This window comes from Helobdella robusta (genome assembly GCF_000326865.2).
Source record: "Helobdella robusta unplaced genomic scaffold HELROscaffold_4, whole genome shotgun sequence".
Taxonomy (NCBI): Eukaryota; Metazoa; Annelida; class Clitellata; order Rhynchobdellida; family Glossiphoniidae; genus Helobdella; species Helobdella robusta.
This window is the reverse complement of record NW_008704902.1, coordinates 7,833,748-7,849,838: the sequence shown is the minus strand read 5'-3', so window position 1 is coordinate 7,849,838 and position 16,091 is coordinate 7,833,748. Positions and strand designations below refer to the sequence as shown.

Below are 16,091 nucleotides of genomic sequence, written 5' to 3'. Positions count from 1 at the left end.
AGTAGGAATTTAGAGGTGGAAAGAGATAAATTAACTAATTTGAGAATGATTGGATAAAATATTGAAGAGAATTCTTTAAGTAAATTAGAAGGAAGTAGATCTAGAGAACAGGTTGTAGACGACATAGAATTAATAATTTTAGTTAGTTCTAAAAGATTTATTGGAGTAAATACAGAGAAAGATTCAGTAGTAAGTTTAGTAAAGTTATGAGAAGGAAAATTAGAATTAGATGTTCTTAAAGAAGTAATTTTATTTACAAAAAAGTCATGAAACTGTTGAGCAGAGAAAGATGAGTGAGAAGATTTTTTATGTAGAAGTTTAGATAGAACAGACCACCTATTTTTAGATGTTGAAGCAGATGTTATAGAATTTCTAAGAAAAGTAGAGTGTTTAGAGAATAGTAGATATTTATAATTAATCAATTCAGATTCATAGATAGAATAAAGAGAGTTAGATGGATTTAACCTATAGGCTTTCTCCAGTCTTCTAAGACTTTTCTTGGCTACTACACAAGCATAATCAAACCAAGGAGCCTTACGAGAATAGAGCCTATAAGTAAAAGATTTAAGAGGAATAAGCTTATCAAGAATAGAAGTAATGTAGATATTAAAAGCACAGACAAAATCATCAACATCAGAAAATAAGGTAGTATCAAAAATAGGTTCAGTAAGAGATTGAAGAAAAATATCTTTATTAAGAGAAGACCAGCATCTTTTAGAAATAGACATAGATGAATTTGAAGGAAGAAAATCTAATGAAAAAACAGATTCATTAAGAAGGTGATCAGAGTAAGGAACAGAGCTAGCAGAGATATTAATAGGCTTAGAAAAAGATGAAGGTATAATAAAATCAATAGTGTTACCAGAAGTATGGGTAGGAAAAGAACAATATTGAGTTAAGTTAAAAAGAGACAAAATATCATTAAACCTACAAGTGTAAGAACATGATAAATTATTGAAGTGCAAGTTAAAATCACCAGAGATGTAGAAAGGAATAGAAAAAGAATAGAGAGATTCAGCGAGTGAGTAGAATTCATCTAAAAATAAAGTGAGAGAAGAAGAAGGAGGGCGATAGATTACAGCAATATAGAAAGATAGAGAAGAAGACTTAAGAGATACAGCAAGACATTCAAAAGAAGAAAAGTGAAAGGAAGTATTAATGGAAGCAGTAAATAGAGATTTATAAAACAGACAGATACCTCCATAAGAAGAATGAGAAGATGATAGAAGATTTTTTGGAGGTCTAGAGAGTTCAAGGAAGCTGTAACCATCAGGAGTAGCAAGAATAAGAGAGGGAGAGTTAGAGTCCTCGTGCCAAGTTTCAGTAAGAGTAAAAAAATCAGGTAAGGAGGAAGAGATTATTTGATGGATATAGAGCGATTTTTTATTAATTGATCTTATGTTAATATTAAACAGTGAAAATGTAGAGGTAGGTTGAATATTGGTATTTTTAAATCTAGTTATATTATTTAAACTAATAGAATTAGAATTATTATTCTTATCATTAGTATTAATTACATTAGGATTAGAGTAGGATTTAATAAAATTATTATTATTCTTATTATACTTGCTAATAACATTATTATTATTAATATAATTATGGTTACTAACTATATTTATTTTTTTGTTAGAGTTAGATTTATTATTTTTATTGTTATTATTAGACCTAAGACCTAAAAAATTCGCCGCCGAACTACTCTCGTCGGAGACAAAGGAGTGTTAGAAAGGCTTAAGAGAAAGTCTCTAGAATAAGACATAATAATATTTTCAAGTTAAGGAAAAGATGTTGAAAGATATAGAAAAAAATAGTCATAGTAAAAAAGAAGAGAACTCACTTGTTCAGAAGCAGAAAACAAGAATCCACCCAAATTAAAAAACCACCGAGAAAACGTGCCGCCATCAAGCTAAACGTAAACATCCATGATAGATAGATATATCCCGATGAATAGATAGTAGTGCCAATAAAGTGAGTCGCTCCTCATTAGAGCTATTTTTCAAATAATTTGTAATTCTTTTCAGTGTTGAAAAATATTTTTCAACTGTTGACGTTGATACTGGTAGAACTGCCATAATTGATAACACTGCCTGAATATTGGGAAATAGGGTGGAATTGCATTCTGCCAATGCTTCAATGGCTGTTTTTGGCCTATATTTTATTCTTCCAAGAAAGAATTGAAAATGGATATTCGAAAATAATTTTCCGGATCCTGTGAAGTCACATTACATAGATTTTTACTAAATTTTGTGGTTCTTGGAATAACCATTTCTATATTTAATTCATCACACAGATCTTTGGTTTGAGTATTTATAAATTTTAATTCTTTATCTCCATTTTCTCTGCAGTTAAAAAGTACTTGAGTTACATTCTTTACCGCCTGCATTGCAGTTACGGTATCTAGATTCTCCGTCTGCAATAACTTCGACTAATTGTAGGTAAGTCCAAGAAATACAGCAGCAATTCAAGAGTCAAAGCTCACGACCCAATCAAAAGTTCCAGAGTTTGATAGTTACGCCCTGCACCGCATGGACCGTAAATAACCGCGATGTGGCGGTTTGATCATGTTGATTCACTCCAGCATCCCATTCACCGTCAAACAATTAAAAAACTCAAAAGCAATAGAAAACCAAGCCATAACTATCAATGTTAGTAACATTAACATCATCAATATCTACATTCCACCCCAATCTGTCTGTACTCCGAACTTCAAAGCTTCCATTTTTTACTCCTTGACCATCCCAAATACAATCCTAGTGGGTGATCCCAGTGCACACGACCCACTATGATATTCCAGCATCCCGGACTCACAGGGTGAAAATTTGGCAAAAGAGATCGACGACTCTAACTGTGGATTGCTGAATTTGGACACCCCAACTCTGAACTCCCTGCTAACGTCATCCGGATGATGTTCCCCATCCATTTAGCTGCTCCAGTAACCCGACAAAACTTACAACAATAGATTTCTGGCAAAACTTAATCGCTGTGGCAAACTGGCTCCAAACACACCTGAATCTTCAGGCAGATGTCTGATGCAGAACAACAACACAACGATTTGGTCTCGTTGTTACATTTATTTATTCTATCTAGTACACATCAATTTTAGCAATCTGAGCTTAGTCTCGTTTTATCTTGCCTTGATTATTGCATCTCTATTTTATCTGGCATCTCACATTATTTTATTTCATCTATTCGACGGGTACAAAACAAACTTGTCAACCTTTTACCTCACATCCAGTACCTTTTCACTAATAAATAATTAGTTGCATATGCATTAACATTATATTTACACTCATGGTTATAACCTACCATTTAACAAACAACCACAATACTTTTTTAATCTTTTACATTTTCGACAACATTCCGTCCATCAACTCTGATCAAACCCAACTATCAGGTGTATGGGTACGCTACGATAGCAACTTATCCTGATCACTCTTGCATAGGGTGCTATATAAATTACATATTATTATTATTTTCTGTAAAGTCAAAGTTTGAGATTAGGGTGTCAGTTGCATAGTGCCCTTCCCAAAATTGTTTGTATTATTATATTAAGTGTTGTGTCGTAACCATGTTGAAGAAAAAAATTAGTTGTAATTATTGTGAGTTTTTGACAATCATCACAAATCTTTTACCAAGGATTTATTTCAATTAATTGCAGCAGTATGTGAAAATATCGTTGTTAAATTTATCGTCCATTCATCTAACAGCTATTTTTAGCCAACGATGTTTTACTGGTTTTTCTTTTTACTTGTCTATTTCCAGTAGTTTGTTCAGAAGTTGCAACATTCTTTTTGTTGTCTTAATAAAATCTTATTGTTAACAGAAAATTCCGATCCTAGCAAGTTTGCTAGGAACGGAAGAATTAACGAAAGAACAATTTAAGATAAGAAACTTTTTGTTGTATATTGATTTAATAGCGCAATTATTTCTTTTACTTGGTTAAAAAAAGAAAAAATTGACAATTTGTTTCAAACATTGAGGTTATTTGCATATCAATTTTTACATTTCGTTTTGTTATTTATAATTATAACATAATAATTTTTTTCTTTACAAGGGTCTTTATTACATTGACTTCAGCTTTGCACATTCATAAAGGTGGTTCAGTGAGAGGAATTTCAGGGACAGGTAAAACTGAGACAATTAGAGACTTAGGGAAAGTGCTAGGAGTGTATATAGTCGTTATAAACTGTTCCAAAAACTTAGATTATAAATCTCTTGGTCGATTGTTTTCAGGAATATCACAAGTAAAATTTTACAATTGTTATTTATTTATCAAAATAACAACTAAAATAATACTACTTAGTCAGGTGCATGGGGATGTTTTGATGAGTTTAACAGAATTGATATTGAAGTTTTATCAGTTGTTGCTCAACAGATTTTATCTATTATTACTGCCTTATCTATAGGATCTCAAAAATTTGTATTTGAAGGAAATGAAATTAAATTGAATATATCTTGTGGAATATTTACCACTTTTAACTTAAGTGAACATAAACGTTTTTTTACGCTATTAAAAATGGTTTTGTTAGAAAATGTTTATTATTAGGGAATGAAGGTTGTTTGGAACTGCCCGATAACTTGAAATCTATGCTGAGGCCAATATCCATGTCATCTCCTGATACAGGCATAATCGCAGAAGCAAGACTTTTTGTTGAAGGATTTTCTAATACTAAGGTTTTTAAAGAGTATTTTTTTTAATAAATATTTTCAACAATTGATATTGTAAATGATTATTTGGGTGGTTGGAGGGTTTAGGTTCCTAGCGTTGCTGATGCATTGACCGACTATGTATGTTAAGATATTCTATCATACACAAAGTAATGTGTGGATTCACGTGTATGTACATACACTGTGTGTACATTGTTGTAATAATAATGCGCCTCAGTCGCTCGTCATGACGCTTTATAAAATGAATTATAGTTATTATTATTATTATTCAAGAAGGTGTTGTTAACCTTGAAATGTGAACATCGATAATAATTTTTACAAAACAAAGCTTTAGATGTATTAAAATTTTCAGATTCTCGGGAAAAAAATTGTTACCTTGTATGCTCTATCTCAGCAGCAATTGTCTAAGTTAAAACATTATGAATTCGGTTTAAGGGCTCTTAATTCGTTTATAAAATATGCTGGAGATAAAAGAAGAAATAACGCAATAATGCCAGAAGAAGAGGTAAATGTACCTATTCAAGATGATTTTTGTTTGCTAAAAAAATGATAAAAATGTTTATTTTTACAGATTATTGTACTCTCTCTGATAGAAATGAATTTAGCTAAATTAGCAGTTGCTGACATTTCCTTGTTTAAAGGATTGGTATCAGATTTATTTCCTGGGGTAGAAACACCCACAACAGAAAACAATAAAGTAGATATTCGTTTCGATTATATTGTTTCATTTTTACATAATTGTGACTTAAATAATTTATAAATAATATTTTGTATATAAATTTTTCAAGTTTACTTATATCGTAGAAAATCAGATGCAATTGCTGAACCTTCAAATAACCAGACATTTAGCTAAAAAGGTGATGCAAATACATGAAACAAAAATCTCATGTCATTGTCTTATGCTAGTTGGTAACACGCTATCTGGAAAATCAACTTGCACCAAAGTATTACAGGCAACATATAACAGTCTGGCCAAAGATATTGAATCTGGATTTCAACTAGCAAAAGTAAAATTGACGTAATTTATATCTTGTGAAAAAAATCTGTTTAAAAATGATCATATTTAAAATATACATTTTATTTTTTCATTTGATTATACTAAATTTTTTTAAATTAAATTGTCGTTTACATGTTAAAACTTATATTTTATTGAGGTTTACAAATTTTAAAGTTGGTTATTTTTGTTGAAACCGAGTTTGCGTGCGTTGAAAAAAAATTGTTTTTGTTTGATAATAACTTGATGTAAAATATTATTTTTTTAAAATTACGAAGTTCTCAAAAAATATAAATTTTATTGTTTGGTGAAAATCGTGTTAGGTATATAACAGAAACATTGTGCAGACTGTCAAATGTCATTTCTTTGTAGTCTGCATCATTTTAATGTAAAGGAGAAAAATACCGAAAACGATAAATATATAAACATTTATTTATTTTTTAAATGTTGCCGTGTATATATATATATATATATTAAATGTTGTCATATATATATATATATATATATATATTAAATGTTGTCATATATATATATATATATATATATATATACACACACACATTATAATACTTATGCTGTTAGAAGACCGAATTCTTGACAATATGTAATAAATTCCACCGATTTATTAGTGTTTTATCGACAAGATTGAGTCTGTTTAAAATTGAAGCTTTATGACAATAATGATAATAACAACAACACCATCAACAACAACAGCAACAACAACAATAATAATAATATTAGAAACTATAATAATAATAATAAAAACTCTTTTATTGATCTCAAACTTTAAAAGCAAATGAATAAAATAGATGAAATAAAATGATATAGCGTTAATGAAATTATAAAATTAATAAAAGTGTATGTAGACCAGCTCATTGCGTTGGCAAGTGTAGTGCGGTAAAATATATTTAAAAGTTAGTATCATGGCATTTCTCTATTGCAATAAATATTGTACGAGGATCTTATTACTTCACTTATTAATTTGTCATTGAAAGAAATCGGCCATAAAACTTTAAATAGAGAAAGATTAAAATTATTATAAAAACTAATAGGTGTTATTTCAAACGAATTTATAGTTATCGAGCAATGTTTGTAGTTGTCATTTAAACATGATTGCAATTTATTTGAATATTTATCTCTTTTATACTGTCTGGAGGATTCGAGGTTGGTTTCGTGACAGACTGTTAATTCTAAAATTTCTATTTTGTTGTTACAGAGAATGGCAATGTCGGGACAAAGGGTGTTGAACAGTTGTGTTATTGGGCGAACATCATCTAAATCTAGGTCGGCAAATATGATATTTGGAGCACAGATTTTTAACCAGGTGATGATCGCGGTCATCACATTGTTGTGTCTTTCGGTGTATCTTCCTAGAGCAGACTTGGAACCGCAGTTGGAGAGCACATGTTTATTTGTCTGGCGAAGACCACACAATTGGCATAGAGGGTTTTGTGTTTTGCCCCATTTGAACAAATTCGCACTTGTTGGCAACTGCTGGACAAGATACTTTCTGGCAAATTTGTAGTGGACCTCGCTGAGATTTTCTAATGTCTTTGACCAACATGATATGCGGGAAGATTGAACAAAATTTTTTATTTTGAAATCAATGAACCTTGGCTTGCAATGAAAGTAGATGGTTTAAGTTAGATTCAATCCTCTCATCTTCCAGATGCTTAAGCGATGTTTTTAACGTGCCTCCCTTCGCAAGTTCATTATCAATCTTGATATAATCAATGGATGATTTTCTCCATAAACATTGGATTTCTTTGTTGCCGCTGATTTTGAAATAATTACGGAGTTTCAGTCTCATTTTTTCTGCAGTACTTTTCAATGAGATGATGTCATGTCTCGCTATTTTCGAAGGCAGTGATAATAGTTCCGATACGCAGCTGCTGATTGGCATGTTTAGCCATTCTCTAACCGTTTCTACAATTAGGTTATCTAGGTTTTCAGATATCCAGGTCAGCGAGAATTTGTAGCTACTCAGTTCAAAATTTAGCTGTGAAGGTAGGTATTTTCTTAAAATTTGAAGCTTCTGTGGTAGGCTGACATCTAATTTTGTAGTTGTTTCTAGCAGTTGAACGACTTTTCTGTGAATCATGTTTTGTTTTTTTTATCATTGCAATCGTAGTCAAATAACTTGCCTAGATAAGTGAAACCCTGGCCAATCTCTACATTGGGGATAGCTGCGTCGTCAATGGTCAATCTTGGCATGAATTGTTGATAGGTACCATCTAGTTTTCTCATTCCGAAGGAAAAGCATTTATCAACTCGCATCTTCATCTTTGACCAAATGCACCAGGCCTGGTTTAGATCAATTAGTTTTTGGTCGCCTTCAGTACTGCCGATATTATTGCCGAATCGTCGGCAAATTGTCGGCATGATCTAGCTTTTAAGTCGGAGATTGGGTCCCACAGGTAACCAAATTGTTTGTATTCCTGAGAGGATTGAAGCATATATTAAAAAGTAATGGTGAACACGGATCGCCTTGAAGCACAACTTTTCTGACTGGTATTGCCTGCATTAATTCACCATTAATTGCTATTGATATTGAATAGTCAGAATATATTGAGTTAATTAAATCGTGAAATGGCTGTAGAACATGATGGTATTTCAAAACGAAATCGATAAGATGATGGCTTACTTCTAAAATGCATTCCGTAGATCTAGCAATGCGACTACAATGGTACGTTAATGTCTTTTTGCGTTATTTAACAAATGAGAGAACATTTGTGTATGTTCGGCCAATCCATCAACTGCTGGATAGAAGCTTTCTGGATTTTGTTGTTCATGAAAGTATTTTTTTCAAGAAAATTATACAATCTGGATTTTATTAAAGCGGAAAATACTTTGTATAGTACTGGTTTCCGTCAAGGCATAATCTCTTGTTGTAGTCTTTTGTTGTAGGTTTGGCGTAGACAAGAGGTTGCAAATTTATTATTGTTATTTTTTCTAATATGTACAGAAATGGGAGCTTATTGTCATTGGATTTTTCTATGGTAAATTTTAGTTCAGATTAGTTTAATGTGTGTAGGAGATTATCTATTTGTATATCATTCAAATTGCAAATGTTTCAGATGGGTAAAAGATGTAGTTATTATGTTGTAAGCGTAAATCATATACAAAAATGTGAAAAATTGTTTTTATGATGGTAGTAAAAATCTGGTTTAAAAAAGAGATATTGTAAAAATTTAAAATTTTTTTTTATCTTAGGACTATCCAATAAATCCTAAAGCTTATACTATATCAGAACTATACGGAGAATTCAATTTAATTACCGGCAAATGGACTGATGGCATAATACCAAATATTCTTCGAGTGGTTTGCGCAGGTTCTAAAACTTTTGTTTATTGTTGAATTAATTGATATAACAGTAAAACGTTTCAACATATTGCATATAAATAAAAAATTGTTTACTCAATTTTTTATGCAAATCTGTCTTACCCAAATTTGTTTACAAATTTTTTTTGTTACTTCATCTTAGACTTTCTACGTTATTAAGTAACACTAGTTACACGTATAGTTTCCGTGCAAGTATCCCATTGGGTTTTTAAGCCTCGCAGAGTGAGCATAGAATGTCTGTCAGTGCAAAATGACAGCAACTCTTAACCTGACGCTCGTTAACGCATGATTTATTTTTAAAATATATTTTTCAAGAGGAAAGAAAATTGTTTCAAAATACAAATTTTTATTTAAAACAATTTCTCCTTTCAACCAGATGAGAAATTAGATGAAAAGTGGATTATATTTGATTCTTGCATTGATCCGCTATGGACTGAAAGCATGAATTCTTTGATGGATGACAATAGATTGTTGACATTAATCAATGGAGAACGTATATCATTATCTGAACAAGTGAATTAATTTTGATTTTTTAAACCAATTTTTTATTGAATGAGTAAATTGACAAACAGTTGTAAATTTCTTTGGCTTGTACTCAAAAATTAGTTAGGAAAAACGTTTTATACTCATGTTATTTTGAAAGCTTGTCGCCACACTGTTAGACCACCAATCGCAAGCCAGTAGAGATTGGAGTACATACAAAACCGTTTTGATAAACGCTGCAACTACAGTTTGTGGGAAAACTGGTACCAAACGTGAGCATGAACGGGACACTTGGTGATGGAATGACAGTGTACAAAATGCAATAGCTGAAAAGAAAGTTGCATACAAGCAATGGCAAAAATCAAAGTCTGTTGATGACCATAAAAGTTTCCGTGAGAAGAACAACTATGCAAGACGTCAAGTTGCACTGGCTCGGACAGATCAGTGCAGAGAGTGGCTCACTAAAAGCAAAGTGAACAAATGAAATCTCTGTATCGTATAACAAAACAAGCAAAGCGTACGAAAAAAGACATAGTTGGTGCCTCATGTATCAAAAACGACAAAAATGAGATGGTTCTTGAACAAGATGAGATCAAGCTACAGTGGAGAGAATACTTCAACCGTCTGTTAAAAGAAACAAATCCCATCAATGTTAACTTTGACGCTCCACTCATCGAAGGTCCGATTCAGACATCACTGTAGTAGAGCTTACAGAAGCTCTGAAAGCTATGAAGGATGGAAAGGCAGCACGGCTCTCGGGACTCACAAATGACATATCAAAGCATCTGGTACTGCAGGTATCCAAACGTTACTACAACTTTGCCGTGAAATCTGGAGAAATTGCTCAATGCCGACTGAATGGAACTATAGCGTGACAGTCCCGCTATACAAAGGCAAAGGTGATTTATTGAACTGTTCATTTTATCGGGGAACCTGAAAATTGTCGAGAAAATCATTGATTAACGTCGTGCATCACAATCGGAAATTCACAATTTGGTTTTCTAGCGGGGAAATCAACAATTGATGCAATTCACATCCTTCGGCAACTGCAAGAGAAGTACCTCGCAAAGCATCAACAACTATCACACATTTTTGTAGACCTTGAAAAAGCATTTGATCGACTTCCCCGTGAAGTAATCAGGTGAAGTCTACGTCGACAACTCATTCCAGAATATCTTGTTCAACTTGTGATGGAAATGCCGTGTTCACAAGGTGCCTCCATTTCAAGCGATCATGAGTAAGTCTCCAGGCCGAGTAAGGACCCTAGTTGATGAGGGGCAGGTCCTTTTCCGCTGAGCGGATCCATGACTGTCTTGGACGGCCGAACGGTCGAGTCCAGTTTGGTGGCGGTCGGTCATGACAGCTTTTCAAGCTCGGTAATGATCCTCCATAGGACTGGCACGAGCTATGTGACCAACGAAGTTTAAACGACGCCCGGACAGGAGTGAGGAAACGGAGGGCTGCTGTGTTCTCCTCATCTCAACGTTGGTGACGCGATCGCGATAGGTCAGACAAAGGATCCTGCGCAAGCACTATTGATCTCTAGTCTTTTTAAATGAGCACCAGTAGTTGACCACGCCTCGCATCCATAGAGCAGCACAGGGAGCACAAGCATCAGTTACTTACATTTATAAATTTATCAACTTCGTTCGGATCGCTAATTTAAAATTTGTTCTTCAGTTAGTTTTTGCAGAAAAAATCAATTACATAATGAATCCTGATAATTTTTTTTCATTTTAATAATTATAAAACTATCAGTAAAACTTAACATTGTTGTTGTTTTGGTTAAAATGAATTGAAAATGAGTTATTAACCTTAAAATTTTATTATAATTCTTTTTCTTTTTTGAAATAAAATTTCATAACTACAGGTATCATTAATTTTTGAAGTTGAAGAGTTGTCTAACACTTCTCCTTCAACAATTTCTCGCTGCAGCGTCGTGTATTTCGAATATGATGAAATTAAATGGCAACCATACGTAAAATCTTGGCTTAGTAGTAAATCTGATAAAGTAATTAGATTGACTAATTTTTTGATCCAATTTTTTGTTACTGTAGTTTCTTGAAATTATATTTACACATAATGTTTTATAAAAAATTATTAAACCCGCAATGTGATTTCATGGGTCAACGAACGTCAACGCGCTGTTTTCCAAATTAACTGTTACTTGCTTATCACTGGCTTTATGATCCTGAAATACGATGCTAATTATTGGAACTGCATTTAGTTCTGTACATTTTCTCTTTATTATTGTTTGTATGAAAATTTAGGATGCTCTTTAAAATTTGCTACTTTATTTAACAAATTGTAAACACCAATTTTGTTATAAATCTTCTAATATTTATTCTAGTAATTAAACAATTTCTATCTTTTTCATTTGTTTTTTTCGTTGCATGATCTATAGTTTTGCTTACACTCCGGACGCCATGTTGTTGACGCCACTTTTATACATTTCTTAAGATGTTATAAACTTTCAATTAAAAACTGTTCAATACTGTTACATAAAGTTAAATTATTAATATCTTTTTTAACAAATGTAGACTGTAACAGAAGAATTAAAATCCTTATTCGATAAGTACATCCAGAAAGTTTTACATTTTAAAGAAATGAATTTTTGTAAAGAACCTGTAGAAATTAGTGAATTGAATGGAATAATCTCTTTATGTAACTTGTTTGATTCTTTGTCAATACAAGTCAGTTCTTAATATTTACGGTTAAAGTTTTGTAATTTGTTAATTTGAGTGTTTTCATATATACAGTTTTATAATAATTAATGTGAATACTTTTATTTTTGAAAATCTTGAAACAAAAATTTTGAAAAAATAACTTGGGTAACTATGACTTATATAATTCGTATGATGAATCCAAAAATTGTTTTCCACCTGTTTTTTACTACATCAACTATTTTTTAAAACAAATGTTGAATATGTGTAAATAATCGAAAAGAAAAATCACAAGCGATTTGAAACTGTTAACATCAAAATTTAAACAACAGAAAAACCGACAACACGATTGCGATGAGCACTCCAACATGATCGGTGCCACAATAATACCGATTAAATATATTACATTTGCGGTTGTTATGCAACAACAAAACTGAAAAATTTATCAGAATTTTTACGAAAAACTTGATATGCATATCTCGCATTTAACCCTAACCGCTAACCCATCTTTCAACATTTCATCATTCCAGGTTAATTTATCTGACCAAGAAAATTTATCGCGCTTGGTAGAGTTGATGTTTTTGTTTAGTCTCATATGGTCTCTTTGTGCAGCTGTAGATGAAGATGGAAGAAAAAAACTGGACTCATTTTTGAGAGAGATGGATGGAACATTTCCAAACAAAGATACTGTTTTTGAGTATTGCTTAGATGTTAAAAACAGATCATGGATACATTGGGAAGATAAATTGAAAACAGGATGGAAACTCAATTTAAAGTTATTTTCATATTATAAAGTTGAATTTAAATTATCAATTAAAATCAATATCGAACCGCATTGTCTTTGTAGGCTTCCTTTCCACCATATAATAGTTCCAACAGTTGATACCATTAGATATGCATATTTAATTGAATCTCTAATATCGATAAATCATCCTGTGTTATTAGTTGGTCCAGCTGGTACTGGAAAGTCTTCAATTATTAAAGATGTGATTAATAGATTGGATTTCAACATATACAGTCATTTAATCGTGAATTTATCTGCTAACGTTAGTTTAATTAATTTTGATTATATCTATTTTATTTTATTAACTTTTTATTGTTACATTTAATTACATTTTAACAAATGATTTTCTAATGACTAATCAAACAAATGTGTGGAACAAGGAACAATTACGACTATTTCGTATGCAATTTCCTGATGCACTAGCTTACCCGGTGTACTTCGTAACACCTTAGATATAATAATGTTGTGCTAATAGCAGAGTTTCATTAACTTAAATTAAAAAACAGCAAAATAAAATAATTAATATAACAATTTATTTACAATCTGCTTAATACCAAATTACTATTTGTTGTCTAAACGTAAATATTCAGTGTTGCTCCGGTGTGATCATCCGCATAACGATGTAATAATAATAAATTTCCTGATTTTTTTACATCCCCTTTGAGCACGAAAAAATGCAAAACACAAATAAAGATTATAAACTTTTTTCTGTTTTACACCAAAGAATACTAAGTTTTAACAATTTTGCGTAAATTAAAAAAAATGTTCAATGATATCTGCTAACATTAAAACATTAATTTTTTAATTACAATATTTCATAGTAGTTTTGTGTTTCTCAGTTTATAAAAATCAAACATACACACACAAACACAGACACACATACATACACACACCAGCAATGCAGCAATGGCAAAAATCAAAGTCTGTTGAAGCAATGGCAAAAATCAAAGACTGTTGATAACCACAAAATTTACCGTGAGAAGAACAACTATGCAACACGTCAAGTGGCACTGACTCGGACAGATCAGTGCAGAGAGTGGCTCACTAAAATCAAAAGTGAACAAATGAAATCTCTGTATCGTATAGCAAAACAAGCAAAGCGTACTAAAAAAGACATGTATCAAAGAAGACAAAAATGAGATTGTTCTTGAAAAATATGAGATCAAGCTACATTGCAAAGAATATTTCAACCGTCTCTTAAATTAAACAAATCTCATCAATGTCAACTTTGACTCTCCACCCATCGAAGGTCCAATTCCAGATATCACTGTAAAGAAACTTACACAAGCTCTGAAAGCTAAGAAGGATGGAAAGGCAGCAAAGCCCTCTGGACTCACAAATGACATCATCAAAGCATCTGGTAATGCAGGTATCCAAACGTTACTACAACTTTGCCGTGAAATCTGGAGAAATTGCTCAATGCCGACTGAATGGAACTATAGCATGACAGTCCCGCTATACAAAGGCAAAGGTGATTTATTGAACTGTTCATTTTATCGGGGAACACTCCTTGAAAATTGTCGAAAAAATCATTGATTAACGTCATGCATCACAATCGGAAATTATCAATTTGGTTTCTTAGCGGGGAAATCAACAATTGATGCAATTCACATTCTTGGGCAACTGCAAGAGAAGTACCTCGCAAAGCATCAACAACTATCACACATCTTTGTAGACCTTGAAAAAGCATTTGATCGAGTTCTCCGTGAAGCAATCAGGTGGAGTCTACGTCGACAACTCGTTCCAGAATATCTTGTTCGATTTGTGATGGAAATGTATACGAATACTAAGACTTTCGTCAGCACAACGGTTGGAAACACAGATGCATTTGACATCGGCGTTGGTGTTCACCAAGGCTAGATTCTCAGTCCACTGTTAATTATAAATGTATTGGAAGAAATCACAAAACCGATACGCACTGGTGACATTTGGAATCTAACATAGACTTTGATATCGTTTTAACAGCCAAGTCTGAACAGAATGCAGCACAGATGTTTGAAGATTGGAACACCAGACTGGCCGATCGTGGATTCAAAGTCAACATCAGCAAAACTAAAGCTATGAACACTGGTGAACCCATCCAATCCACAGCTACTGGACGATAGCCCTGATCAGTTTGTAAAGCTGGTGTAGGTAACAATTCAATCAAGTGTCGGCAGTTTAACCAGTTGTGTCGTTAACGTTGTTCAAAAATAATTGGTACTTTATCTAAAGTGTCCAATTTTGTTTGTCCTGCTTGCATCAATCTACAACAACAAATTCGAAATAGCAATGTTTTTGAAGCCATTAAGGTAGAGAAAGTTACATCGTTTCAATATCTAGGAGATGTTCTGGATTGTACTGGAACAGCTGAAGCTGCCGTTCGAGCACGCATACGTGCAGCCTGGAATAAATGGCATTTCCTTGCTTCTATATTGATGCGGCGTGACATCCCACTACCACTACGATCAAGACTTTATAAATCAGTGATACGTCCGGTGATGTTGTATTGTGCAGAAACATGGCCAATAACAACCTAACTGGAACAACAACTTCAACAAACCGATATGAAAATGCTCCGATGGATGCAACGAATTAACATCAAATCAATGAAATCTTGTGTCGTTCTGGTTTAGATGATATAAACGACGAATGCCGGCAACGACGTCTGCGGTAGTTTGGTCAAGTCAAACGAAGTGGAAACAGTGCCAAAACTTTTCTTACAGATGTTGAAGTACCTTGCACACGTCCCAAAAGCCGTCCAAAGAAGTCCTGGTCGCAAACATTTGAGCAAGACAGGAAAGCTCTAAATTTAAATGAAATGGATACAACTGATCACCTAATTTGGCGCAAAAAAAACATGGCAAAGAAAACAACGTACCTCGGGGTAATTAGGTCTCTTGACGCTAAAAGAAGATAGATTGATTGTCACACACTAGACAAAAACACACACATATTCACACCTACACACACACACACATATATATATATATATATATATATCTTGTTGGTTTTCTGGTATATTACTTTGATGTTGCTGTCGAGGATTTCACGGCTTATAGTGATTAAGTGTGTTGAGTCTAAATGAGATTTGATAGCACCACTCTGTTTATGCATCCTAAGCCTTCTAGTCAGTGAGGTAGTAGTAATCCCGATAAAAGAGTCACGTTGACGTGCACAG

At 32.8% G+C, this 16,091-nt stretch overlaps 1 protein-coding gene across 1 annotated transcript in view; it reads left to right on the top strand.

Annotated features, from left to right (window-relative positions):
- The window catches only part of HELRODRAFT_67352 (hypothetical protein), a gene marked incomplete at both ends in the record, with an annotated part of 22,528 nt that overhangs the window by 1,292 nt on the left and 5,145 nt on the right, over positions 1-16,091 (top strand). The window contains 12 exons of the mRNA XM_009024315.1: positions 4,052-4,241; positions 4,301-4,481; positions 4,544-4,671; positions 5,018-5,170; positions 5,237-5,362; positions 5,454-5,672; positions 8,873-8,990; positions 9,378-9,514; positions 11,355-11,495; positions 12,025-12,177; positions 12,678-12,922; positions 12,995-13,193. Of these exons, the coding sequence (XP_009022563.1) occupies positions 4,052-4,241; positions 4,301-4,481; positions 4,544-4,671; positions 5,018-5,170; positions 5,237-5,362; positions 5,454-5,672; positions 8,873-8,990; positions 9,378-9,514; positions 11,355-11,495; positions 12,025-12,177; positions 12,678-12,922; positions 12,995-13,193 (1,990 nt within the window). The remainder of the gene's footprint in view (positions 1-4,051; positions 4,242-4,300; positions 4,482-4,543; positions 4,672-5,017; positions 5,171-5,236; positions 5,363-5,453; positions 5,673-8,872; positions 8,991-9,377; positions 9,515-11,354; positions 11,496-12,024; positions 12,178-12,677; positions 12,923-12,994; positions 13,194-16,091) is intronic.